Source organism: Acinonyx jubatus, chromosome A3 (genome assembly GCF_027475565.1).
Source record: "Acinonyx jubatus isolate Ajub_Pintada_27869175 chromosome A3, VMU_Ajub_asm_v1.0, whole genome shotgun sequence".
NCBI classification, from domain to species: Eukaryota; Metazoa; Chordata; class Mammalia; order Carnivora; family Felidae; genus Acinonyx; species Acinonyx jubatus.
In genome coordinates, this window is record NC_069388.1 from 116,882,431 (window position 1) to 116,909,600 (window position 27,170).

Sequence of the window (27,170 nt, forward strand, 5' to 3'; positions counted from 1 at the left end):
CAAAACACATTCTATCTGAAGTGAATCAGATGAAACAGCTCAGTGGAAGCACTTCAATGTACCTTACAAAGAAGAGGCTATTATTACACACATTATTACAATGCGTGGCAACGGTGGGAATTATCTTAGGAAGAACTTAAGACAGGGGCCGAGGGAAGGCTAGAGGTGGAGAACTTTAGTTAGCGTATCAGGAGGGGCTTCATGGAGGAGGTGGTCTTTGCCCTGAGCTCTGAAGGATGGATGGGAAATGCAGGGTTCTGACTGAGGGGAGCTGCTGAAGCAAAGACACAATGCAAAGAGACACAGGGCACATAGGAGGCAGAGAAAATATACCTGTCCGAGGCTAGTGGGTATTCTCACAAAGGGAGAGGGGAGGGGGACCAACAGACTTTCAGGAAGGCAGCTTCATGATACACATCAAGAACCTTTAGAAACGTGTCTGCCCAGTGACCCTGGAGTGCCACTTCTAAGAATCTCTGCTGGGAAAATAACCAGAGATCGGAACAAAGATTTATGAACAAGGATGTTTATAGCAGCATTTTCATTGTGAAAAATTGTAAACAGTCCAAATGTTCACCAATAGGGTTTGGTTAAACATATTAAGGTGTGTTTATGTGGTGGGATATTGTGCAGCGATTAAATATACTCCTCAGCAGTCTCTTAATTACATAGAAAACCACCATAGAATGTTAAATAAAAATGGCAGGATACAACACTTTATGTATAATGGGATCCCACGCTAAATATATAAATATAAAAAAATGTATCTACACACACCTGGAAAGAAATACACGAAAAAGCTCGGAGAGCTTATCTTTGAATCATGGGGCTCATGATTAATTTTAATTTGCTTTTATGTCTTGTGTATTTTCTAAAAACTATTACTTTTATAAGTAGCTAGCAATGAATATTGTAAATCTAACAGCAACAAAAACTCTGGATTTCTTGGAGCAGGAAGTTCACCTGAGCCGCATAGGTTGGTGAGGAGAGCAAGATAGGTGAAGGGTAGGGGCAGGAGTTCAAATCTCAACTTGGAGGCAATGAGGACCTGTTGATAGCTCCCGAGTAGGGGAGGGACATACCAAAGAGGTGTCTGTTTCCAGGGCGGGGGTAGGGGATGGTTGGCAGTAGGAGATGGGGGGGGGGCAGGGCAGGAGGTTTAATTAGGAGGCCTCTGCACGGTTCCATTGTCAAGTGCTCAGGCCTAAACTGAGTTCAGTAGAACCCTAAATGAGAGTTCTACCCTTGTAGAGACATAGTGTGTGAGATGCTCTTGCATTTTTGGGTTTAAACTGTAAGCTCCATGTGGGCAGGGATTTTTGTCTCTTTTGTTACGACTATTTTCCCCACGTTCAGAAGAATGCTTGGCACATAGCTGGCACTTAATTAATCTCTGTTGAATGAGTAAATTAGGGAAGGCTCAACACTGAGCCTGAGAGACGAACAGGGTAGAGACAGGGAGGATGAACAGAGCGTGAGGTCCGCAGCGGGCTGTATCACACAATAGGGCAGCGACTCCGGTTGTCCTTGGAAGCGCACTGACCTGGGGCTTATGGGGTCTGTTATGGGCCAGTCACTGTACCAGGTGGCTGTGGCCCAGGCCCGTGGCCTATCTGCATCCTTATGACCGATTGGACAGGACATGTGTGAACTCAGAACTTCTAACAGATTGGATTTGGTGGGGTTTTAATTAAATGAATTCACCACGGACAGTCTGGCACCGAGAAAGTAATTCTACAGCACAATTTAAAGTGGACTTGGCCACCTCAGCAGATGGCTGGAGATGCCAGTCCTCCTCTGTGGGCTTCTTGAAAGGCTGTGTCTATAACTTTGGCATCTGGCTGGCCTGAGTCCTACACTTAATACTCTCTGGCTCTTTCCGCTTTGCCCATGGAGGAGAAGCAGGCACATGTTGGCATTTCCGTGTCAGACTCCCCCCAAAGGGGTTGAACTGCCTCCAGCAAGAAGCCCTATTTTGTCATGAGGGTAACAGTGGCCCGCCCAGGTGTTCCCTGTTGGCTACACCATGCGTCCTGGAGTTGAGCCTGTGCAGAGCCTGGCTGCCTGAAAGCTCACCCTTCAGGCAGTGTTACAGGGGACAGCATGGGCCCAGAGGGGCAAGGGTGCATGGAATTAAAAAGCACCCAACCAGGAGTCAGAGGCCTGGCTTCCATCCCAGCTCTTGCCACTACCTTGCTGTAGGACAGGAGTTGGCAAACTTCTTTAAAAGGCCAGATAGTAAATATTTTAGGTCTCATAGTCTGTATGGGCTCTTGCAACTACTCAGCTCTGCCATTATATCGAGACGAAAGCCATAGACAATATGTAAATGAAGGGGTGTGGCCATGTTCCAACAAAACTTGATCTATAAAAATAGGTGGTGGGCCAAATTTGGTTTATGGGCCCTAGTTTGCGGAGTCTGCTGTAGGGCCTTTGTTAAGGCACATTGGCTTCCTGAGCCTCAGTTTTCATATCTGTCAAATGGGATGTTAGATCGGAAGGTTATTTCTTCTCTGACCATGTTATAGTTGAAGATTTAATAAATTGCTAGCTCCCCTTGTTCCATGTACCATGCATAGGCCCGGGGGCGAGGGGTGAGTTTCCAGCAGAGTCTGGAGCTCAAACCTGCATGTAAAATTGGGATCCGCGGCTCCTTGGAGGCCCCAGCTGCACCTGCACGTATGTGGATGCTGCTCATGCTTTTTTTCTTCCTGATGGGTTTCTACTCTTCCATCCAAGCCCATCTCAAAAGTCACCCCCTCGGTGAAGCCTCCCTGATCCTACCCACCTGAACAAATCAGTGCTCAGAGCCCTTCATTCATCACTCAACACGCCTCAAACCTTCATCCCCTCAACCAGCAGACTTTTTGAGTCCTTAATACATGCAAGTGCTCTAAGTTCTAAAATAGTAATATGTTCTGTGTTTTACTTGTGCAGAGCTTTGTCATTTACAAAGCAGTTTCTTTACCTCTTATCGTTTGAGCTTGCACAGCAACCCTTAGGCGTTCTTCTTCTTTTCCTTCCTATTTTACGGATGTGAAAACTAAGGCTCAGAGAAGTAAAGGGTTTTATCTCTGGCTATGGATGCTACAACCAAACTTGAAATTCGAAGGCAGTTCTCTTTCCACTGCCCCAGGCTGCCCCAGGACTCTTCCACAGGAGTGAAAGTCAGAAGACCTGGCTGGGGTCTGGTTTGAGTTGTTCCACTGTGTAATCACAGGCAAGACCTGGCCCTTTTCTTGGCCTGGAGGCCCTCCTGTGGGAAATGAAGAAGCTAGAGATGTTCTTGAGGCCCTGTGACATTCTAGGATTCTGGACCTCCAGAGGGGCCGTGCATCCTGCCCCACAAACAGTGGAGAAAGCACTGTCGGGTCCCCCAAACAATGGCACTGGGCCTCTGGCTGCACATCAGACGCACAGTCGCTGGGGCCCGCATGTCCGCAGAGCTGTTCCAGTCCGTGCTGAGTGGATGCCGTGGGTCGCCTGAGAACCCTTTGCATTTTCCTGCAAGGGGGCCGGAGCTAGGCTGGCCTGGCCGGCAGTGCTCTGAATACGGCCCACAGCCGAGGCAGACTGAAGTCTGCGACCCCACCCCCATGCAGCCTCCTAGGGCAGGAGGCCACATGGAGTCAGGGAGGAGATGACCACGTCTCCCTGTCTAGGTCTCCCGGGGCTAACATGGGCCAAGGCGTTAGGGAGTATTGTTGGTCCCCAGGCTCTCCCTACTGACTGCTGAGCCCCCAGGGGTCCCCAGTGGACCCCCATCTAGCCCTGGAGTCCAGCCTCCTGGGCCCTGGAATCTTTGCTTCTTTTTACTTTTTTAGCTTCTTCTTTGCCTTTTCTTCCTTCTCTCTCTTTTTCCTCCTTCTTTCCTCCCCCTCCTCCTTTAAATTTTTTTTTAACATTTATTCATTTTTGAGAGACAGGGACAGAGCACAAGCAGGGGAGGGGCAGAGAGAGAGGAAGACACAGAATCGGAAGCGGGCTCCAGGCTCTGAGCTGTCAGCACAGAGCCCGACGCGGGCTTGGACCCAGGAACCGTGAGATCATGACCTGAGCCAAAGTCAGACGCTTACCCGACTGAGCCACCTAGGCGCTGCGCGCCGCCCCCCCGCCGCCTCCTTTTCTCATTTTGTTTTCCCAGTCTCCCTCTGGACTCTGAGGGTGAGTGGTAGCTTGTACTTCTAGGTCCGGTGGTAGTACAATGTAGCAGTAGTAATAACAGTAATAATGACCAAGTTCACATCTATTTGAGCATTGCTGTGCCAGGCACCGTACAAAGTGCTTCATGCACATCATTTACTTTCATCTCCACAAACCCTATATGAGAGAGGTATTATCTCCATTTCACAGGTGAGAAAACGGAGACACAGAAAGTTCCCGTTACTCACTTAAGACCACACAGCCGGTGAGTGGCCGAGTCGGGGCACAGATTCAGGCCTGTCGCCGTGCACAATCTAGCCAACATTGGCGGATTAGATGCTGTACTCTGGAAGGCAGGTGCCTGGGGTGTTCAGCTGAGGAGACTGAGCCTAGGGGCTGGGTGACTTGGACCAGGCCGCATGGGCACGTGGCAGAGCCAGGCCTTCCCGCTCTTTCTTCCGTGTCTCGGTGGCCTCCCGGGCTTCTGGACTGGGGTCAAAGCAGGTGCCCTCTCCAGCTACCAGTCCCCCTTCTTCCCATCCAGGCCCTTCTCCCAGGAGGCTGGGCCTTGCCGTGCCCCAGAAGGTGCCCTCCTGGCCTGAGCCGGATGGCAAGAGGCAGAGGGGAGCTCAGAGCCAGCCCTGGAAGAGGGGGGCGTGGTGCCTACAGAGGCCGAGTGGGCGGCAGGGGACCCAGGAAGGCTGCAGCACCTGGTTGGTCTCAGGAATATCAGTTGGAAAATCAGAGGGGCAAAGATGGCTTCGTTCCTCTTAGTCTGTCTTAGTTAATTAATTGAGCAGACATTTCTTAAGCATCCCCTGCTTTGCGCCAGCTACTCTGCTCCGTGCCAGGAGAGGACATGGAGTTGAGGGTGGCTTGGTCTTGCCCTCTGGGAAGAGAAGCAGGCGAGTGGGAGGCTGAGAGGAGACGGTCCCTGAAGTAAAGACTTGCCCCAGGATGTGTGGAGTCTATGCCAGAGGCACCTTCCTGTGACAGGGGGACCCAGACAGGGGGATCCTGTGGGCACCTGGAAACCGGAGGGAGTTGAAAGGCACAGTAATCCTGCCAGTGCTCCTGTGGCTGGAACGTGGCACTCATGTTCCCTCAGGCCTCCAAAGGTGTCCCCGGATACCTGGGAGTCTTGCTCAGGGCTGGCGTGAACACCTGGCTCGTGCACGGAGCTGCCTGGCCCTTGTTGTCGCCAGAAACTGGGCCAAGGTTACTGTCTGAGGCCATACTCTCTCTGTCCCCCTTTCTCCTCCTTATCCTCCTCCTCCTTCTACCATTTACTCTTTTGTTTAAGTAAATTTTTAGTTTTAGCACAATCCTCGATTTATAGACTTATGGGGAAGACCTTCCTCCCTTTTTCCACACTCACCGCCTCCCTGTGCGGATGCAACGCCGGCTGCTGTCCCCTATCCCCTGCCCCCCTATCCCCTGCCTTCTCCCTCTTGAGGAGCCTTCTGAGGAACCTTCCTCCTGCTCTGGCCCCAACAGCATCCCGTCCTCTCAGCTCTCCGCACAGCGTCCGTCTCTGCCACTCCCTTGCCTCTCCTGGCGGACACCGGACACCGCCTGCCGTATTGACCCAGCTCCTAACGCGCAGTGATGCCTCTGTGAGCAAAGCTTCATTTAGTCAAGTCTGCTTGCACAGAAAGCGGGGAGGGGGCCAGCTGGCCCGGGTGGTGCTGGACACCGGACAACGGTTTTTAAGAGGCGGTCAGGGCCCAGGCTCGGTCCCCTGGTGGAGACTTGCCTCCTGGCCCCCACTGTGTGAGGCTGAGTGTGGGGTGGCAGGTGGGAATGGGGAGGGGGGGAGTGTGTGAGGAAGGAGGGAGAGCAAGGGAGGGCATTCCCAGGCCAGAGGGAAGCCTATGCTTTCTCTGCCCTTAGTGCCCCTACCGCTAACCCAATCCAGCACCCTTACGTTAATTATCTCCAGTCCTCACCGTGACCTTCAAGGTAGGCACTGTTAGCTCCATTTTGATAAGGAAACTGAGGCTCAGGGAAGCTAAGGACTGATAAAAATTGGCAAAGCCAGGATTCGACATAGATCTTTTGGCTTTCGGAGTCCAGACACTCTTGGGTGTCCCTGGGACCATGCACTTGGTTGACAGCTCATGGAAAACGTGTGTAGTGGGTCATCATCCTAAGAGTACTGTAAATGCCTCAGGGCAGGACAGTGGGTGTTCAAACCATGTGAGGAGGGAAATGGTGTCCCTCCAAAGGCTGGTCCTTTCTGTCCCAGGGAGCAGCCCTCTGGAGGTCTCTTTGGAGACTCCTAGGATACTTCAATATGGCCCTGAGCAGGAAGTGGGGAGGGGGAAGCTGGAGGGCAAAGGGACAGGGCCCCAAGGAAGGCTGTCTTCGATGGACATGGCTGGAGTGCCTTCCCCCTTCCTGCAACAACCTTAGTTGAGGGCCTGGCCAGCCCCTTTGCCCCATGTGACCTCGGTCTAGCCTGCCGTTGGTTGGACGACTGATGGACACCTGATCCAAGAGGACCCAAACTGTCCTCTGGGCTGAGCCAGTCAGGTTATCTCTTTCAGGGACTGTGATTACAGGCTGACCGGCTGGTCAGCTTTGGGGAGCTGGGTTTACAAAGAACTGGGTCCTGGCTAGGACCACTGTGAGCTAAAGTCACGCGGGAGTCGGAGTTGCAGGGGAAGAGAAGCCAGGGTGGCTGGGTATAGCAGAGACAGGGGTGGCCTGAGAGAGGGAGGGAAAGGCCTGGGCTTTTGAATACTGGCCTTCACACTGGCAAAGCGCTGCTGTTCCCTTTTACTTGCGCTGGCCCAAAGGGGCTGGGCCTTGACTAAGCGCCAGCAGCTACAGATGGAGGGCCTGGGCTCCCAAGCACCAGACAAGGTGTGCCCTACGAGGTGAGCAGCACAGCGGAAGGGCCCTGGCTGAGTTTCAGGAGACCCACGTGGGCGCAGCACTCTACAGTGTTTAGGAACATTCCTGTTGATCCTTACAGCAGCCCTGTGTGACCCTCTGGGCAGGGGTGGTCCACGTTCAACAGCTGGGGATAGTGAAGCCTGGGAAAGTGGGTGTTTCACCCAAGGTTAGAGTCCCAGAGCTGAACCTGAGACCCAGGTCTCCTGATTCCAGACCTGCTGCCTCTCCCACAACTCACACTGCCTCCGTGAGCCCCTCTCTTGCTAGGTAGCTGGGTGGCCTGGGCATTAGAAATACAGTGGGTAAAGTGCCTAGCACAAGGCCTGGCTCACAGAGAGTCTCAGGAGGCAGGAGTTGTTATTAGTGTTATTACTTTTTTAAGCACAGCTCTGAGCTGCCACCCACCCCTCAGAAGCCTTCTTTTATTCCCCAGATGTATAAATGCAGTCTGGAGTGTCCACAACTAACCCCCTACCTGGCCTGGTCCAACACTTCTAGTACCTTCTGTTGCGAGGCTTCCCTGCATCCTTCCCACATCCCACCTCTGGGCACTTCCTCATGTTACAGCTGCCTGGAATTGCCTCCTCCGTCTCTCCTGCCCTCCAAGGACAGCTCCGGGCCCCCTCTTTGGACACGCTTTCCCCCAACTGGAAGAATGGCACCTTTTCCTGCCCTTGCCACTCTCTGCCAGGTGTTAGGGCTTTGCACGGAGGTGGGTCTCTCTCCGCTGGCCCACCTTGCCCAGCGTCCACAGCAGATTCCCAGCAGATGCAGGGAGCCAGTCTTAATGGAGAGGTTGGGTTGGGTGGGATGGTCTTGGAGTGAGTGTGGCCCCTGTGGACCCTGTCTCCACCACCTGCTTCCACACTCCCCTTTCTGGTCGTGGCTAGTGGCCCAGACAGCTCTGGGCTGGCAGGGAATTTGGGAACAGATGCCAGGAGATGTGAAGGAGGCTTTTCTTAGGCTCAGCACTCTCCCCAGGGCTCAGGAGCTCAGATGGTGCAGATTGGCATAGTGCCCAGGAGGAGAGGGACTCCAGGCAACAGGGACTTCAGCCTGGAGCCAGCTGCCGGGACCTTCTCTCCCTCTGAGCCGGCCTGCAGATGTGGTGTCCCCACCCCCACTAGTCACACAAGCATGTGTGCACAAGTGCACACACAGACACATGCACATACACACTGGCTCCAGCACCCCACACGTCCCCACAGTAGCCTCTTGGCGTGACTCTGTCCACCATCCAGGGCAGAGAATGCAAGAACCAGATGGGCGGACAGTCTGCACCTCGATACAGGAAGAGCCCCTCACAGGACCTGGCCTCTGGGCCCTGCTGTCCCTTCAAGTTGTTTAGGATTTAAAGAAGTCCCCAGATCCAGCCCCTCCCCCACAAAGAGAGACTCCGCTCAGAGGCTAAGATTCCATCACTCTCCATGGAAACACATTTCACTGCACCCTACACCCTGTCGGAAATGCTCCTCAGGCAGAATGAGATGACCAAGGCTCGGACCCTTCCCTTTCAGCCTGTTGTCCTCATTGGAGACAGCAAGCAGCTGTCCCCATCCCTGGGGACGCCGCCCTTCTCACAGAGACATGGATGCAGACGCTCGTCCCCCAGCCTGCCTCCCACTGCCTGACTCACCCTGGGCTTGCCACCTCTCTTCTGACCTCTGATTTCCCAGCCTTTTCAATTATCTCTGCCATTCTGCCGCCTTCTAAGCCCTCCACCCTCACCGCTGTTCACAGCCCAGAATCCGGTATAATAGGAGAATGACTTCATGGCTCCTATGGCCTATAGAGGCTCCTATTTATGCATTGGTGCCCTGAACTTGCTTTTTATGGTGCCAAGAGCTCCAAGCTGGGCAGCGTCCCCAGGACCCAGGCTGTCTCCGCGGGACCCAGCTCTCTCCAGCTACTGCTTACAGTTCTGCTGTGCACCCCCCCCCCCCACCCCTCCTCAATGTGGAATCTGGGCAAGCTAGCTTAGCTTTCTCTGCACTTGACTTTATTCAAATGATTAAATGCCTCTGTCACGGCTCCCTCCTCCCCAATTCAAAACAATACTAGCTGACTTTTATATGGTGCTTACCACGTGCCACATTGCTCTAAGCGAGCTAATACATGCTCCTCTTTTAATCCTCAAACAACCCTATTTGGTAGGTACTATTATTATTACCATTTAAAGATGCAGGAGCTGAGCCACAGGGAGGTTCAGTGACTTGCTCAAGGTCATACATCTAAAACATGGCAGAGTGAGGCCCTCCCTATACTGTTTCTCCTGTTCTCTCTGTGGGCCTTGCTCCCTTCCAGCTTCTCCATTCAGAGGAGGAGAGACTCCCTTCCCAAGGCCGACCCCCTGACTGCACTCTGCCCCGGTCCTGGGCTCTTCCTCCTGGCGTTGTTTCTGGAGGCCCCCTGTTTGGCGGTATTTTCAAACTGTCCTCTCCTAGTGGCTCAGTATTGGCGGCAAGTTTGTTTGTTTGTTTGTTTTTTTAAAGGGAGGGAGACAGGCCTACCATGCTCTTTCCTTGGTCTTACTTCCCCCAAGAATTGCCTCCCCTCTCACCCCTTTAGCTGTCCCCACTTCACCAAGACCACTCTTGCTGAAAACCTCGGGAATTTCCTGAGTGTCAGACCCCGTGGCACAGGGCTGTCCGTACCTATGTGGCAACTCTAGAATAAATTAGAAAAAAAAAAATGGGCCCCTCTGGCTGGATGTAGCCTCTGGGAGTGCATAGTTTGCTGAGCATGTTGAACTTCAGCTTCCTAACCCATCAGCTGGATTCTTTTGGACAGTGTACAACCTGGACAACCACACACAGAGTCTTGGATGTTGGCATCCTTACTGTCCTTCATATTCTGGCCACGCTCATCCCCGATGGCCAGTCTTCCTCTGCCTTCTTTGTGGACACTCCACTCTCCTGCTTCTGCTGGTCCTTTGCATCTCACCCGCTGCACCCTGATTGTAAGAGTGGGGCAGGACTTTGCATGAGCTGCTCTGATGCTGGCTCCCAGAGCAGGCCGCCAAGAACTTGCCTCCAGCTCCACTCCATGCTCTACATGGTTGAACTGGGACACCCAAGCTTGTTGTGACAACCCGAAAGCACCCTTCTGCCCCATGTTGGCTCTCTCTGTACTGCCCGATTCCTGTTAATGTCCTCATTCCTTAGCCAGACTGAACACCATCCCTTCCTCTTTTCCCCTGCACACCTTGTCCTAGTCCTCCTAGTCCTGTCCTTTTCTTCTGTTCCTTTAGCCACCAGAGTCATCCAGGCCCTCACCCTTTGCAGTCTGGGCTTGGGCAGTGGTTCCTGACCTCCTTGGCAGCTTTCCAGCCCCTTCCCTAATCTTCCCCACCCCAACTTCCAGATTATGCCCCACTCTGCTCTCTGCGTAAAAACCTGCTTTCGGCTCAAAATGTCACTCCTCCACTCAAAAACCTTCTGTGACTCCCCATTGACTACAGGGAAAGAAGCCCAAACTTTCAACCTGCCTTTCGGTGTCCTCTACCTTATGTCATACCTCTCCAGGCTTAGCTATTGCTCTGGAGCTGAGGAAAGTGTTTTGGAGCTCACCCTTGGCAGTGCTTTTCCATAGCTGAGCTCTCTGGAAGGCTGCCAGGGAGGAGGTGGGTGGGGGTGGTGGGGGTGGGGGCTCTGCCCTCTCCACCCCCATCCCAAGCAGAAGCCTTGTAATGGCCACCAGCAGCCTGACAGCTGCCCCTGCACCCCGGGCAGCCTGGATCAGAGCTCGGCCAGACTGCAAATGTGGAAGGCTGGTCTCCGGGCGGTGGGTAAGAGATGAAGGGAACCGAGGAGCCTCTCACGGAGGAGTCACTCACCCAGGGGGAGAGGCAGGGCTTCAAGGGAGTTTAGTGGGACAGTGGGGGGCAGCCCGGCTGCATGGAGAGTTCATCCCAGTGTTTTCCTGTATGCTCGAGCCTTGCTTCAGTTTCTCACTCTCTTTCTGAGTGTCTGACAGTCAGGGAGGCAGGTATGGCTATCACTCTCCCAGCTGAGCAGTGAGGAAGCTGAGGCCTGGGCAGGTGAGCTGACCTGGTCGAGGTCATGGAGCGTGTGCATCAGTGGCAGGACAGAGATGTGAGAGTTTTCGGGCCGAGCGGGAGGAGGGCGGGCTCTCCCGCCGCCAGCCCACCTGCTCGCCCCAGGCTGGACCTGGGCTTTCAGAGCAGCAGGAACTTCCCTTGCCATCCAGTGAGGGGCTGGCTAACTCTGGCACCCGGTGGGGGGCCCCAGGGGAGGGACGCATTTTGCCCTGCTCCGTTCCTGGCCCAAATCGGCACGGCACCTGGGAAGGGCAGCTGGCCAGCCGCGTGCCAGTGTTACTTTAAAAATAAACCAGGGAAGAACGAGGCTTAAAAATAACCCCGGGGATGTGTGAGAAGCTAATTACTACCACAGCCCCCTGTCAGGGCTTTGGGGAGTGGCTGGGCCCTGTGGTGTCTGCGTGTCCCCTCTGCTCATCTCTTCCAGTTGGGAGCCGGGTCACAGCACAGCCGGGGGCGGGCAGGGCCTCAGAATCCGAGGTAGGAGCTGAAGGTGGCTCTGGGCCTCCCTTCGTCTGGGTCAGGATGTAGGCAAGGTGGGGAGGAGAGCAGCCAGGCTGGGTGGAGAGTGACGTGGCCCAGGTCCCGGCAGGTTTCCTCTCTACCTTACTTGTCTCTAGGCCTTGCCTCGTGACTTTCCGCTGGAATCATCTGGCTCCAAAAGGGACTTTGAGGTCCTGAGTCCCGCTCTTCTCTGGAGGCATGTGGTGGCAGCCAGGTGGCTCGTTTTGTCAGCTATGTCGCCCTATTTGGGACTCCTGACCACCGCTTCCCATGTGTCCCATTCTCTTGAGAAGAACTTTGAGGCCCGTCTTGATCCATCAGGGTAAGAATGCCTGGCCCTTCCAGCTGCCCACTCCTGGCTGCCCCCACGTGCATCTGTGGCCTGTGAGCTCGCATCTCGGGACCCTCAGTGCTAAGTGGGGACTGGACTGCAGCTGGGCCCGGCCTGAAGAGCCCCCAGCAGCAGCTGCGGGGTGGGCAGGAACCACGCTCCCATCCCACATACCCGGGCTCCCCCAAGGCCCTTGTGCTTGCGGACCCCCCACCTTTGGGAAGAGGTGTGAGGACATCCTGCATTGACAGGGAGAGGGACACAGGGCCCAGCTGAGGACACAGCTGAGGACGGACTTGCCGGATCAAAGAGAAAAAGCAGAGCTCACCCAGAGGAGGGAGGCAGAGGCCAAGACTGCTGGAAGCTGGCAGAAACGATCAAAGGACAAGGATGGATGGGGAGGTGGGGCAGACGGGGCAGACGGGGGAGGCAGCAGCAAGGAGAGACTGGCAGAACCAGGGGCCGGTTGGGGGGCTGCTGCACGACAAGCAGGGGCTTTGGGGGCAGATGGGCCTGGACTGGATCCCTGGCTGGGAGCCCTGAGCTGATAACTGAGCTGGAACTTGGACCTCGTTTGCATAATGGACATAATGATAACTGCTCACGGGCCTCTGTAGGAGGGTTTGCGAAGCATTTATGAAAAAGGCCTGAAGACGGGGAGCCGTGACGGCCGTGCGTTCTCTCCCTTGCCTCTCTTGAAACCTGGTCCCTCTGTTCCACCTCCGGCTCCACAGATACAAAAGTCGCCCCTACCACCTTCTGCTCCCGGAACAAGCTGTTGAACGTGGCCCTCTGTTTTCATAGTCAGTGTCTCCCATGGCCGCCAGGCTGCCAATTGCACTGGTGGTTTCCCTGCGGTCATCTGACTTGATTTCCCAGCAGCAGCTGGCAGCTGACAGCTCCCTCTCTCCTGAAACACTGCTCTTGGTCTCCAGGTTCCTCTCCAGTGTCTGGCAGGCCCCCTTTCCTGCTCTCCCTCCCTCCCCGTGTTGGGGGCGGTGGTGGTGCTGCTGGCCCTGGGCTTTTCTCCCCTGCTCCCTGCTCCTCCCAGGTGATCTCATCTAGCCTCGTGACTTTAAATATTATTTCCATCTGATAACTCCCAGATTTGTATTTCAGCCTTGACCTCTCCCTTGCGCTGCAGACTTGTCTATCTAACTGCCCACAGGGGCTGGTAATAAGCATCTGCAAATTAACTTGTATGTCTGAAAACAGAAGTCTCGAATCTCATCTCTTTACCAAACCTGTTACTCTCCGGGTTTTACGTTCCGTCTCAGACAATGCTCACCCTCCATCCGGTTGCTTAGGTCAAAGGCCACCCCTGACTATCCTCTTTCCTTGATGCGTACAGTCCTCTCCCACCCTCCTCTTCCCCAACACACGCATCTTGTCCAGCATCAGGTCCGGCCACTCTGCCCCAACATGTGCCCTCAATCCACGCCTGCTCACCACGTCCACAGTCTTCACCTGGGTCCAACCTACCCTCATTCTCTCAGGCCACCGGAAGCCTGGCAGGTCTCCCTGCTTCCCTCTTGAATTACAACCACCTGACCTCCCCTGACCCCTACCACAGGGATCTGGTAAAAACTTTAGTCATATCACACAACACAGCGCTCAAAATCTTCCAGTGACTTCCGTCACACCTTGAGCAAAATCCAAGCTCTTGACCGTGGCCTCCATGGCCCTGCAAGACCCAACCCTTCCACGCTTCCTCCCCCTGGCTCAGTATGCTGTAGCTCACTGCCCTTCCTGCGCTCTTCCTCAAACATGCCCAACTGTGGCCCACGGGCAACTTCGCATTTGCTGTCCCTCCCTCTTCTGCCCCCCAGAGGCTTTTCCTGATTTTTGCATCGTGTAGAACCCTCTGCCCATCCCTGTCTCTGCCACATCCTCTTGTTTTGCTGTCTCTTGGCACTTGTTACCAGTGAGATGACGTTGTTTACCTGTGACCACATAGCCCTGGGTACACCTACCTACTTCCTCTCAACTGTAGACACTGTAAGGAGCTGAGTCTTTGGGGCCTAGAGTGGTGCCTGACACATGGAAAATGCTCAGAGAACCAGAGGGAGTGGAGGGATGACTGTGCGGGCATACTGAGGGAGTGGAAAGGGCCGGGAGGCTGGGTCTGAGGACTGGCCCTGTGAACTTCTGGTTCACTCTCCAGCTCCCTCCGCCCCCGCCCTGCATCTCCGTCTCCTCATCTGGAAGAGAGAAGTGTTGCACTGAATCAGTGATTCTCAAAGAATCCCGAGGACCCCAGGGCTCGCTGTGATGCCATCCACTGCCAAGCTGAGCCCTTGTTCTGCACAAGTATGCCAGCGTCAGCACCCTGAGCTCACCCTGCAGCCTCTCTCCTGGCCACCCCCTGTCAGACGGCACTGGCTGGGGTCAGCCTGCTCCCAGCACCGTGACTGCCTCCCACACCCCACCCACGGACTACTGTGGGAGCTCCAGCCGGGGTGCCGCCCTTTCCGGTGGGAGGCTCCTGCATTCCAGCTGTCCCAGGGGCTGGGACAGCAGACTTGCTCTGCTGATAAGCATGGCCTCGGCCACAGTCAGAAATGCTCTCTTTCCGAAAGGGGTGACTTGGAGGTCCTGTACAGAGCTCTATTCTTGGGACTGACACAGAGGAAGTCCCTCTAGGGCTCAGCCAGCATGGGGTGAAGTGGGGACAAGCGTGTCACCCTGTGTGCTTCTTAGGAAGGGCTGGAGGTAGAGGCCAGGAGCAGGTCCAACACAGACGGTCAGAGCTGTACGGGGGGCTCGGACACACCAGCCCGGTCCCTCATGGATAAGGCTGGGGGGATGTGACCTGCTGTGGGTCTCCCAGCCAGAGAACTGAGAAACACGGAGGGGATCGTGTGTCCCACTTTCCTTACTCAACTGCAGTAAGCTGTCGTTAGCCACAGATCTGAGAAAGGACCCATAGCCCACCTCCATGAACCCAGTGGCTGACTCTGAGGGGCAGGCAGGGGACCTCAGGGCCTCTTTGGTCCCACGGAAGACGAGTGTTTCCAACTCTGGGGCACTGAGCTGGGCGTGACACGCTAGGGAAGGAGGCCTGCCACTGAATTTGGGTCCAGGTTTCTCTCTCTCTCTGGCCCCACCTAGAGGTGGATCAAAGACCAAGGGCGGCCCCAGAGGGTCTTACCATGTTTAACCCTCACTGTTGGAAAACCCATGATGCAAGGGTTTTGTTCGCAGGTGAGTGATGCTCACATGGCTGACGGGCCTCGCTGGGGCTGATTCCCTTCCCTGGGGTTAAGAGCAGCCTGAGAGCTAAAGCTGTGAAGGTGGAGCCTGTCCCTAGGACCCCACTACGACTCCCAGTCCCCTTTACCTGGAGGGGGGTTGCCGCCTTCTCCTGGGGCCACCCACCGACTCCTGCTGTCTCCGCCACCTGGCTCGCCCCAGGAGCTTTGGCTTGCAAACTCCAAAGGTTCTTCTTTAGCCATCCCTTGAATGTTTCTTAAGAAAATGCTAGAGGCTGGCTGGCAAGTGGCCCAGCCTCCAAAGTACAGAATGCTGATTCTAATAACTTCTCCTCTCTCCTTTGCTTCCCAAACCTGGCTGCAGACCCTTCGCTGGGGGACTCTAAAACTTCCAGGCTCCTGGGCTTAGCTCAGGCCTAATGAATTAAGTCAGGCCCTGACACCCATCACTCTGGCTCCGAACAACAGCTGTTACTGGGGACAAGTGTCCTACTCGGCACGCAGGAGCCATCTCACCTGTCCCTACACACTGGGAAGCAGGTGACTTGCCCAAGTGGCCCCTGGCAAAGCCCCCTCTCTCACTCACTGGCCACTCCTAAGAACCGTCACTCTGTTCTCATTTCTAGTCTTGGGCTCCCATCCTGTTCAGAAAGATGGCTTTGGCAAATGTGTGAAACTAAGGCCACCCAGTGACAACTGTCCCCCCCCCCCAATATTTCCCTTTCTGCCCTCCATAGGCTGGCATCTGCAATGTCCCCACATCCATGTCATGGGAATAACCTACCTTTAGCCACTGTGTAGGAGGCGAGGGCACTTGTGTTCTGGGGGAGAGGGTGGTTTAGGTTTGGGGAGGGGTCCTGATTTGACTCTTGCTCCCACATCACTGGCTTAGGATTGTAGGAAGTGACCTTATGCTCTCCAGTCTGGTTTATTCATTGGCAAAGTGGGAGTAATGATACCCGTGATTCTGGGTCCACAGGACCCTCAGAAGAGATACTATGTGAACAAGTGCTTTATACGCCAAGGGCTGTGCGTGCTTTACACATCCCTGTTCTGCCACTTGCCAGCAGTGTGCGTTTGCACGCCCTCCCTAACCCCTCCGAGCCTCAGGGTCCTGGTCTGTAGAATGGGGATTGTAACAGTGCCACTGGCTGTGAGGATCGGATGAGGTGATTGTGTCACAGGCTCAGCCCAGAGAAACCTCCCGGCTAATGGCAGCTTTGGTTCCTAACCGTGGAAACTGAGGCAGGCTCTGTGGGGAGTGGCTGCTTCTCATCAGGTCTAAGATCAGGACGGAACGGCCCAGGGCAGACCCCCCTGGTGCATCAATCGGAGGCTTCCTCCTGCCTGCGACTGCCTGTACCCCCGCTTGCCCCCAAGGTCCCAGGGAGCCCTTCTACACTAGGAGGAGGACTGGATCCATCCCAGAGGAGAGAGCTGCTTCCTGTATGGGAGTCTGGCATCTCTCTCTCTCTCTCTCTCTCTCTCTCTCTCTCTCTCTCGGCTGCTCCACTGAGGCCTGACAGTTGGGTCACTGGAGAGAGCCCCCCAGATGGTCCTGTGGCTGGAGGGCTGGAATGTGCCTCTCCGGATGTTTCTGAGATGGTTATTTCTGCACTGGGGCTGTGGTCGGGAGAGGCCCTACACATTCCTGAAGAGGGACACTGAGTCCATGCCAAGCTGTGAAGTCTCAAGGAGAGTGAAGGGGTCTGAGAGCTGGGGTCTGGGGCAGTCCATGCAGAAGATGTCCACACAGTGTTGTGTGACAGTATCATCTCCTTCAGTTCAGTGCTGCCCTGGGGCTCCTGCATACCATCCATAAAACTGGATTTGGTCTGGGCTCCTGAGTGGCCCTGTGGCCCAGAAAAGGAAGTGTGGTGACAGGAGGGAGGGACTTCCCTGGGGGCTGAGGTCTGCTGGGTGACCAGGGCGAGGGTGAAGGGAGACAGTCGGGATTCAGGTTCATCACCCTGTGGTTCAACTGGAATCCTGGGGGCACCCACTTGTTTAGCTGTGTTTTGGGGCACCCTCGGGTTCAACCAAGGTCAAGGAGGTACCTACTATTCAATTAAGGTGATCCACTGGTTCATCCAGGGTCATGGGGCACCCAGTGGTTTAATCAAGTCCACCCACCAGAGTCCAGAAGTTACCCCTCTAGGATCTGCCCTTGCCACTTTCCTTGGGTACATTCATGCCCCTCAGTCTGATGCTATTCCCTCATCCAGAAAGTTCTCACTGCCCATTGTCACCTACTAGAGTCCTCACTCCTCATTCAAGCTCCCTCAAGTGCTACCTGCTCCAGGAAGCCTTCTCAGATCCCTATTTTGAGAGTCACTTTACTAGGATTTAGCATGGATAACATTCAACTTGTGGTTTCAGGATGCCACTGGACCAGAGGCTCCTTGGGGCAGGAGCTGGGTCTTAGTTTTCTATTCTTTTGGTGGGAAGTACCATGCCTAGCACTCAGGAGACCTCAGTGATTTTTGGTAAACTGAACTGAAATGAAGGCTAAAGATAGTTCCATTTGGAAGGTGATCCGGAGGCCCTGGGGGCCCCCAGGACACGGCTGAGTCCACTTTGGGTACTTGGGCTCTCCAGGCTGCCCCCTTAAAGATCAAGAAATCAGAGCATCTCAAGGTCGGGAAGAATTTTAAAAGCCATTTATTTTAGTCCCCAGTGATCTTTTTAATGTATCTACTTGCCTTAGGTATTAATCAAACACTAATCTAGGGTTGCTGCTAGAAAGACTTCCAGCTTGTCTGTCCTGATGGTCTACTCTAGCCACAACCGTCATGGAAGCCAATTCCCTGTAATATATCTCTTCTACTGGTTCTAATTGAACCCTGACTGATACAGGCATCCTCTGCAGCTTGCCCATCCAGTGTCTTCTTGTATGCTTCCTGTGATGGGGAGCTCACCGCCTCTCGAGGCAGCACAGTCCATCTTTGGTCAGCTGCAACTTTAGCAAGTTCTCCTTAGATTGGACTTAATCAAGTCTTTCTATGGATTCTACCCCCTGGTGCTGGTTCAACCCTTTGGGCCCAAGCAGCCTGAGGTCGTCGGGTCTTTAATCTTGCAATAGCCCAGCAAATATTTGAAGGCAGCATGCATGCTTTCCACGCCTGTCCCCATCAAGTGTACCTCATTTGACATGCTCTTCCCTTGCTCTGACTGTTTCCTAGGTTGTTGATGTCTCTCTTAAAAGTTTGGCCTTCACCTGCCAGCTGCATTCCACACTGTCGCTTACGGCAGAGTCAGTGTATCTAGTAGCCAGAGGACCTTGGGCCTGGGGACCTCCGTGGGCCCTAGCTGTCTGGATCCCAGCCCACAGGAAGCTGGGGTTCTTAAAAGAAGAAATGCTCCCAAACCTCGTCTTCTAATGGGGACTGGAGGCTGCACCGCCCCTTGGGACTATGGGTAGTCTCCATGAGGGAGAAGCCAGTTTCCCACTTGGTCATTTAATCTCCAGGGCACCCATTGTCCATGGATCTAAGGAGCTTCCCAGGTGGATGAGCTGAGGACAGCAGACACCTGTTTTCAGGCTTTCCCAGGGGGACAAGCCCTTCTTCACTCTCCTCCTCACTTTCCCCCACCTGCGTGACCGCACAGCTCGGGGCCCCACCTAGTCTCCATGGAGGGCTCCTGTCCTGCGGGGCAAGCCGCAGCCCCGCTCCGGCCTCAGAGTAGGGATCCACCGGCTCTGAGGCCATTGGCTCTGATGCTCCACAACCAGATATCTAGGGATTTTTCCAGTTCTACACACTCTCGTCCTTAAAACCACAGTCTACACCTCATGTCTATTCCCAGGTCTCCAGGTTGTTTAGGTCCTTGCTGCTCAAAGTGTGGACAATGAATTAACAGCATCAGTGTCCCCTGGGCAGAATCTCAGGCCCCCGCTCCAGACCTACTGGTTCAGATTCTGCGTTTAAATAAGATCAACCAGGTCTTTCCCTACACAGCGGTGTTTGCAAACCATTAGTGGCTCCACATTGCTGAGCAGGGCTTCTTTAGTTCCCCTGCGGAACATCTCTTCTGTAGAGATGGGAAGACTGAGGCACACCAGGGAAGTGTCTGCTCCTCCTGTGAGTTCAGGGGCAGCAGAAGCGAGAGAGGGCTGGAAGGATTTGTCTAAGGAGAGAGAAAGAACCCCGTTTCTAGCTCCCAGGCCTGGCTCCTGCTTTGAATTGCCAGCAGCCGTGTGTTCCCTCACTAAGGAGTCCTTGTGTGTCACTGGGAATCAGGGACAGTGAGGAGGCAGTTTTTGTGGGGGTGGAGGGTGGGAGGTGGGCCCCTGCCTGACAGGGATCCCAGGAGGCCACAGGACCAGGAGGACTGGAGCTGTTTGCTCTAGATGGCAGCGGAGGCCGGCTCTGGACAAGGGGAAGGGGAAGGTGTGACTTGTGGCAGTAGCCTGGGGTGGGGTGGCTCCAGGTGAGGGTGCGGGATGCGTCTCCGGGAGCTGCCTGGGACCTCAGTTTCGGGACAACGCAGTTGTCCACAACGAGGAATTGTGGACAAGTGGGGAGGCAGCGGCATCACTGGGACCCTTGACTGCTCTCTCCACGGCGACAACAGCCTAGAAAGGCATTTGTCATGTGGCTGTCTGATGGCCAGAGGCTAACAGGCGGGTCAGGAGGAGACCCAGGGCAAGCAGAGCAGGCTGGCTGGCAGCTTGCTCTTTTATTTAAGAGCCTACGGGGGGTGGGGGGTGGGAGGGGGGCAAGAACACCAAGGGAGGCTCCAAGGCCAGCTCTGACAATAACTGCAGCCTTGACCATGCCCCTTCTCCCATCTGAATTTTAGTTTCCACCCTGTAAAATAAGAGGGTTGGAGCTAAAATTCTGATTTCTCTCTGGGCTAAATACTCTTGAGGGCTAGAGATCCTGAAGCTGAGGCCACAGCTGGACCCTGGCACCCATCCTACATCATTTGTGACGTGCGTACAGAAGGGGCAGCAGACGTTCCAGGGGCGGGGGTGCTGGGGGGCGGGGAGCTGCATGGCTCTGTGAAAAGATACTCCCTACAGCCCTGGGAGTGAGCCCTGGCACTATCATTTTATATTTGTAGCATCCCGGGCCAATTTTGGAACCTCTCTGAGCTTCCCTTTCCTTGCCGGGAACAGAATGATAACGCCTGCCCTCTCAGGGCAGCAGTGGGAATGCAGGCTGTGACAAGTGCCCCAGACACTGCCTGACGTGTTATGGACACACATCAGTTCCCTGCATCCAGGGCAGGGATGGGGGGTGAGGGAGTGCCCATCTGGGTCTCTGATAATGATCTCCGTCAGAACCTGGGTCTTTTCCCTTGCTGCTGGCTGGCTGGCTGGCTGCAGGGAAATCATTTTACGTTTTTTTTTTTATTACAAAATTGACTCGCAGATTCACCGTTTGTGCTGCCAGCTGAAAGCTGTTTATGGTGGTGATTTGCACTACACTCATCTGTGCTTGTTTATGTTTTCTTTGAAAATAGTTATTGTGTTTGTCCTGTCCCCACTGTGGCCAGGCGTGTGTCTTCTATTTCCGTCCTATTCTTGCCCCCACTCCCTCCGTGTCTCCAGTCCCCCAACCGTGATGGGTGGGAATGGGACACTTAGGTAGGAGGCATGACAGTCAGAAGGACCTCTGATCAAATACACCCTCTTTGTAGATGAGGAAACTGATGGTCACAGAGGATCAGCAGCTGGGCTAAGTGGAGCTGAACTTCTGTTTCCTCGCTCCAGTCCAGGGCAGGTTCTCCTACTACTGTGTGCCTCACTGTCCTTAGCTGGTTTTCTGCCAGGGTCTGCCTGCTCAAAGGAGGGAGCATTGCCTCTGAGCCTGGATGTCAGGTGGACTCCAGTCATGGGTGAGGATCTGGAAAGCCTGGGCTGGGAGAGTGGGATCAGGAGAATAAAGGGAAGGAAGGATGTGGCAGCTCTGGTCCCCAACCCCCTGTCCCCTACCTGTTAGGAGGGAGCAGAGGTGGCTGTGGTCTTGGTAATCCTTGGGAAACCAAGCAGTTCCCTTCTGTGTGGGAAGTATTAGTAATCATACATGAAAAATAATGTTAATTGCACTAATCATTGCAGATATTGCTTATTAAGTACCTGCTCTGTACCAGGCATTCCTTTATATTATCCTTTTAATCCCGGGAGGCAGATATTCTTCTCCCCATTTTGTAAATGACAAAACAGGCTCAGACAGACTAAGTAACTTGCTCAAGATCACATAACTAGTGGTGGGGGGTGGGGAGGTGAGTGGAGAGGTGGGTCGAGAAACGAACCCAGGCGCTCTGGCCCACCTTCCTACACCGCCACAGAAAAGGCAGAGGGGTGGCCTGTGGGCAGGGAGGAGGGAATTGCTGAGTGGGTGGTAGGACCAGTCCAGGCTGGGCTGCCCCTCCACCCCACCCCGGCAAGCCAACAGAGGCCTGGGAACAGTGGAGTGATAAGCAACCAGAGGTCTCCGTGCTAAGAGAGATGGTGGGTCGTGAGGGGAATAGGCTGGGGTGATGGAGGGAACTCCAGTGGGGGCTCCCAAAGACCTCGATTCTAATCAGGGTTGTACCTGCACCTCTCTGGGTGTTTGGATGACTGCTGATGTCTCCTTTCACTCTTTTATCGGAGGACTCTGGGATGTAGAGGGTGGCAGGTTACTTCTGTACTTTCCTCCTTCTTGGAAAGATGTAAAAAGTACAGGTTCCTTCATGAGCTGCCTGCTTGAGTTCACAATCTAAGGACTCCCAGGCCACGTGGTGGGTGATGGGAGCCTGTGCTCAGCTGAGAACAGGCTGGAAGCTGAGGAGAGAGCAGAACAGAAGGTTTTCTGCCCCAGCTCCATCAGCTAATCAATCACCTGGCCTCTCGTTGCCTTAGAGCCCTGAGGATTACGGGGGCCCACATGGGAGCACAGCACCTGTGAGCCCGCGGCAGTCTCAGCTGGGGCCGGTGCCGGGCACCGCTCTGCCACGTGGTCTGGGTTGGTCAGCGGCCGGGGTGCAGGGAGCAGCAGGCTGGCTGTGGGGCGCTGGAGTGAGAGGCACTCGCCTGGGAAGGGATTTGCCAGGGGAGAAGACAAGACTTGTCGCCTCAGTGCCCTCAAGATCTAAGGGTCTGGACTGGGCTCTCGAAGTTGAGAAAGAACTGGCGGAAAACCCAGGGCCTGGGAGTCAAAGAGGCCCAGCTGAATCTGGGCAGGTGCCATACTTTCAAGTCACAAGGCCATGGGTGAGTCATCTACACACAGAGCCCTGGGTTCCTCTGCTGAAAAGTGGGGGTCATATAATGCTCCTCTGGAGGGATTGGTGAGAGAATCCAACGAGAGGGTATAGAGCCCGACAAAGAGTAGACAAGAAATCGTGGCCACTATTATTATTGTTGCTGTTACCGCTCCTAGTCATAATAATAAGTAAAGAGTCATCCTGAACAAGTGGAAGGAGCAGAGACCGGGGAGTCAGGTTTTGCTAACTTCTGGCTGTGTGACTCCTGTCACCTCTCTGGTTCCTTATCTGTAAGAGGAGGGGGTGGCACGAGCTGATCTTGAGTCCCCTTCCAGCTCTGACAGCCTCTGGGCTATGAATAGATGGGGCTGGGGCCTCGGAGGAGTTTAATGACTCAACAGCTAGAGAGGTTAAGCTTTCCCAGAAAAGAGTTTCCATTTGCGTTTGATGAACTTAGGGCACAACAAAGGAAGGGTTTCCTGGCTGGGAGGCCAGGGACGAGGGAGCTGGAGGAATCCTTGCAGCTCATGGAGACTGTGACTAACCAGGTGAATGACTAACTCAGACCCTGCCGACCCTCGACCAATCAGGGCTGCCCAGGAGCGCCCTGCAAGCTGGCATCACTGAGCACGTCTTGGCCATGCCAATTTCAGCTGGCTCCGGGCTTCACAGCATATGGAAGCAGAAGAAGCAGCCAAGAGACCGGCAGGGAAAGAGCACTGGGCTTGGAGTCAGAAGACCTAGCTTCTTGCTCTAACTCTGCTGCTCACCAGCTGCGTGGCTTTGGGGGAGTCCCTTCCCCTACTTTCCCTTCCATGTCTTCATCTATGCCACGGAGCTAACGATGCCTGCCCTGGCAACTTTCCTGAGTGGTGAAGGCTGAGATTCAAGAGGTGAGATGGGAGTGCAGTGTGATCACTAAGTGGCAGGTTCTGTCATTTTTCTATCCCAGTGTGAGTCCTGGTGCCTTGAGAGACCTATGTGGGTCTCCAGAGGGATCAGGTGGACAGAAGCTGTTGCCTTTGAGTTTTGGGTCAAGATCAGCTTAATATAGGGCCCATTCCAGCCATCTGATCACAGCCCAGACAGGCTTTTCTTAGAGCAGAGCCCCTGTGGACTGTTTCCAGCCAGATGGCGTAGCCAGAGAGAGAGGTGACAAAAAGCCAGGGATGGCTGGGTGGGGCAGGAAGTGGGCAGTGCCTTTCTGGGGCTCCCACAGAACTAGGGTGGTGCTTTGATGCTGTCTTTCCTCTTGCCCAGCACTATATCAACAAATATCACCAGAACTGCACTCTGTCTGCCTCTACCCCCAGCTTTTAGCATCTCTCTTGGTAAGGACTACAGGCACTTTGGGAAATGGCAGGGATAGAGGGGAAGGAGGACACTCTTTCATTTCTGCACACCTTAAGCCCATGGATAGCATTCTCTGAGTGCTCACGCGTGGGGCAGGGTACTGTGCCGGCGGCACTGGGAGAACAGAGATGGGAACCACAGGGCCCTGCCCACGTGGAGGTCAATTCAGTATGTGGTCAAAGAGACAAAACACATCCCCTAAAATGTAAATAACCATGCCCACACGGGGCAAGAGAGCCCACACTGTGTCACCCAGGTTGTCGTGACAGTAAGTCCTGTAGCTGTCTAGAGTGGTGGCCTGAGATGGTCTGGAAGACTTCAAGGAGGAAGTGGGATCTGAGCTTGACTTGCAAGATTAGCTTGGACAAGGTAAATAGAAGACCGAGAGAAAGGTGTGCCAGACAGGCACGCTTAAGGTGTTCTCAGGAGACAGACCGCATGGCTGCAGTGGAGGAATCATGCCAATAAGAAGTGAGAAATGAAGTCGGACATAGAGTTGGTGCCAGGTATGAAGGTCCTTAAAATTTGGGATAAAGAGCATGGGCCAGATTCCACGGGCAGCTGGAAGTCACTGAGGGCTCTGAGAGGGTATTGGTATGGTCAGAGCTGCACTTTGGGGAGACTCTTTCTGGCGGCATTGTCCAGGGGCGCTCGCTCCATGGGAGAACGAAGCTGCAGGCAAAGTCAGTTGGGAAGTTACTTGTGGACCTAGGGACCACAGGACTAAGAAAGGGGACACGTAATCAGAGGTACCACATGGGGGAATAGATGGGGGGAAGGCCTAACTTGCTTGTTCACTGCTCCTGAAACCTTGGCAGGTAGCAGGGAAGTGGGGAGGGGAGGCTTCTTTTGGGGCAGATCAGAGTCCGACTATTCTGCCTTGTCAGCAGGACTCAGAGGTACCCCTATCCACTCCAGGAGGGGGTTGCAGAGACTATATGGCAGAGTTCCCCATGGACCCCAGAGAGGAGTGGAGCCTTGGGACACAGTCCCAAGTGGATAGATTGCAGGAATAATGTCCAGTCCTGCCTTTTACTCCCTCAACTTCTGTGGACTCCCAGGAAAACACTGCCATCTTGTCATGGGCTATGCCATGTGGCAATGAGCCCCTGGGAGCTCAGCCAAGGCAAGGAGGGGGACCAGAGAGAGGAGAAGGAATGGGAAGGATCGAGGTCTGGAGGCATCCCAATGGGCTTTGGGGGAAGGTGGTCTGAGAGCATGCCAGGACTAGGAGGGATGCTTGAGATCATTTCGGCTAACCCCTGATTGTGTGGGCATGAGCCTGAAACCCAGACAGGAGAAGGGACTTGCCCAAGGTCATATAGTGGGAAAAGTGATGGAGCTGGGCTGGAATCACAGAGTCCTGGGCAGCGAGTAAGGTGTTTACTCCTATCTGGACACTTTTGAATAGCACGTCAAGGGCCTCTCTGGAGATCCCTTTCCTGGGTATCCATTCGTGTGCTTTGTGTGTACGTGTGCCTGTGTATGTCTTGTGTGTGCACCTGTGTGTACATGTGCCCGTGTCTATGTTGTGAGAGAGTCTGGGTGTGTGTGTGTGTGGCCTGCTGCACCGCTGTTTGGAGAAGAGAACTGAGGCCATTCCTGCGAGGTGACTGTTTTCCTGGGACAGCAGAGAAGGCAGACAGCTGGATCTGGCTTCCAGCATCAGATTTGCTGCCCTAAGAAAATTAAACGCACTGGCTGGCTTTGCCCAAACTCTGGGATCTGGACACACACACACACACACGCACACGCACACGCACACACAGACACACACACAGACACAGACACACACACACACACACACACACACACACACACACACACACACTCTCCAAGCGGCACTCACTGAAGCAGTTACGGGTTGTTTCAGGCACCCGGAGTAGGCGGGAGTGCCGCGGAGTGCCGGCGTACCTGCATCCACACGTCTCCCTGGAGCCCTAGCCTGTGTAGACACGCCAAGGTGCGGAAGCCCATCTGCCAGGGACACGGAGGAGTCGCGCGCTCCCCGCCGCTCTACACTCAGCTCTCTGCTCCAGGGCCTGGCCCGGCCACACCCCTCCTCCCCAGCCTCCGCCGGTCGTTCCTGCCCCTCTCACACACTTCAGAGTCCCTTGAGGCCCTCGCGCAGCCTGGCAGGGACAAGTTAGGGCTGGCCCGGCCAGAGAGTCAGGTCCGGAGCCAGGAATCGACGCCTCCCCCGAGTCCTGTCCCCGCGGAGCAGACAAGCCAGGCTGAACTCGGGTTTCTGGCAGCGCGGGGTTCGGCGCCTAGACCCTCTCCGGGGGATCCCCCCAGCCCTGGCCGGCTCGGGACTACCCCGGGACACGGCGCCCAGCCCCCGGGTCCCCGCCCCCCGTCGGCGAGTAGTTACCGATGGTGGTGATGACGGTGATGGCGAAGTAGAAGGAGCCGGCGAAGCGCCACTGCACGCCGGCCTTGTGCGGCTTGAGGCGCAGCACGACGCGCTCGAGCTCCTCGTAGCCGCCCTGGCTGAGGTTGTAGCGCGCCCGCAGCTCCTGCTGCCGCAGCTCCAGCCGCTGCCGCTCGATCATCTCGGGCTCCGACTCGAGAGCGTCGAAGACCGCGGCGCCCACCAGCAGGTAGGTGAAGGTGCACACGATGAGCGCCAGCGTGCGCACGTTCTGCCGCTTCATCGTCCCGCCCGAGCCGCCGCCGGCCCCCCGGCGCCCCCGGCCCGCGCCCCGGCCCCGGCCGCCGCTACTGCTGCCCCGGAGGCGGCCTGGGGCATGGCTGCGCTCGCCTCTCCCCGCGCCGGGCACCCGCTCCGCGCCCCGGGGCCGCCGCCGCCAACGCCGCCGCCGCTGCCGCCGCGGAGCTGTCCCTTCAGCACCACCCACCGCCCTCCTCCGCCCGGCCCCGCTCCCGCCCCCCGCCCCCCGCCCGCAGGCCGCCTCCTCCCGCCAGCCCTCCCGCCCAGCCAAATAAGGACTGGGGAGACGCGCCGAGGGAGGGAGGAGGGGGGCTGGCGGAGGGGGAGGGGTGGGGGAGCGAACGGGAGAGCCGCGGAGAGACCGGGCAGGACCGAGGGAGAGAGACCCAGGGAAAGAGATAACTAGACACAGAGAGAAACGGCTCTAACTACAGAGAAAGAGAGGAAAAAGAGGCAGAGGGGGGTGTGACAGATAGGGAGATAAAACCAGAGGTAGACTCACAGACACAGTAAAAGAAGCGGTAGGCAGAAAAATACAGAGCGAGAGAGGCAGAGAGCGAAAGATGGAAACAGAAAGAGCGACAGAGACAGGGAGACCTGGGTAGCTGGAGATAAATTGATGACGGAAAAAGAAGAGCAAGGAAGGGAAAAGGAACGGGCAGAGCGACCCCCACCCCCCAGCCTCCACCGAAATCACAGCATGCTTTAACTGGAAGGGACCTTGGGCCTCGCTGTCCTGCCCTTTATTATGTCGGTGAGGAAACTGAGGCGCAGAGAGGTCGAGTGACAAGCAAG

General features: G+C 55.2%; 1 protein-coding gene and 1 long non-coding RNA gene across 2 annotated transcripts in view; one reads left to right on the plus strand and one right to left on the minus strand.

The window, feature by feature from the left end:
- Nucleotides 1-26,512, minus strand: part of KCNK3 (potassium two pore domain channel subfamily K member 3) — a 37,619-nt gene extending 11,107 nt beyond the window's left edge. Inside the window, exon 1 of the mRNA XM_027033378.2 lies at nucleotides 26,076-26,512. Within this exon, the coding sequence (XP_026889179.2) occupies nucleotides 26,076-26,358 (283 nt within the window). The 5' untranslated portion in view covers nucleotides 26,359-26,512. The remainder of the gene's footprint in view (nucleotides 1-26,075) is intronic.
- On the plus strand, nucleotides 1,143-13,034 carry LOC128311288 (uncharacterized). The gene is made up of 2 exons (XR_008289617.1): nucleotides 1,143-11,584; nucleotides 11,725-13,034. It is a non-coding gene; the product is annotated as an uncharacterized LOC128311288 (long non-coding RNA).
- Nucleotides 26,513-27,170: the final 658 nt, after the last annotated feature.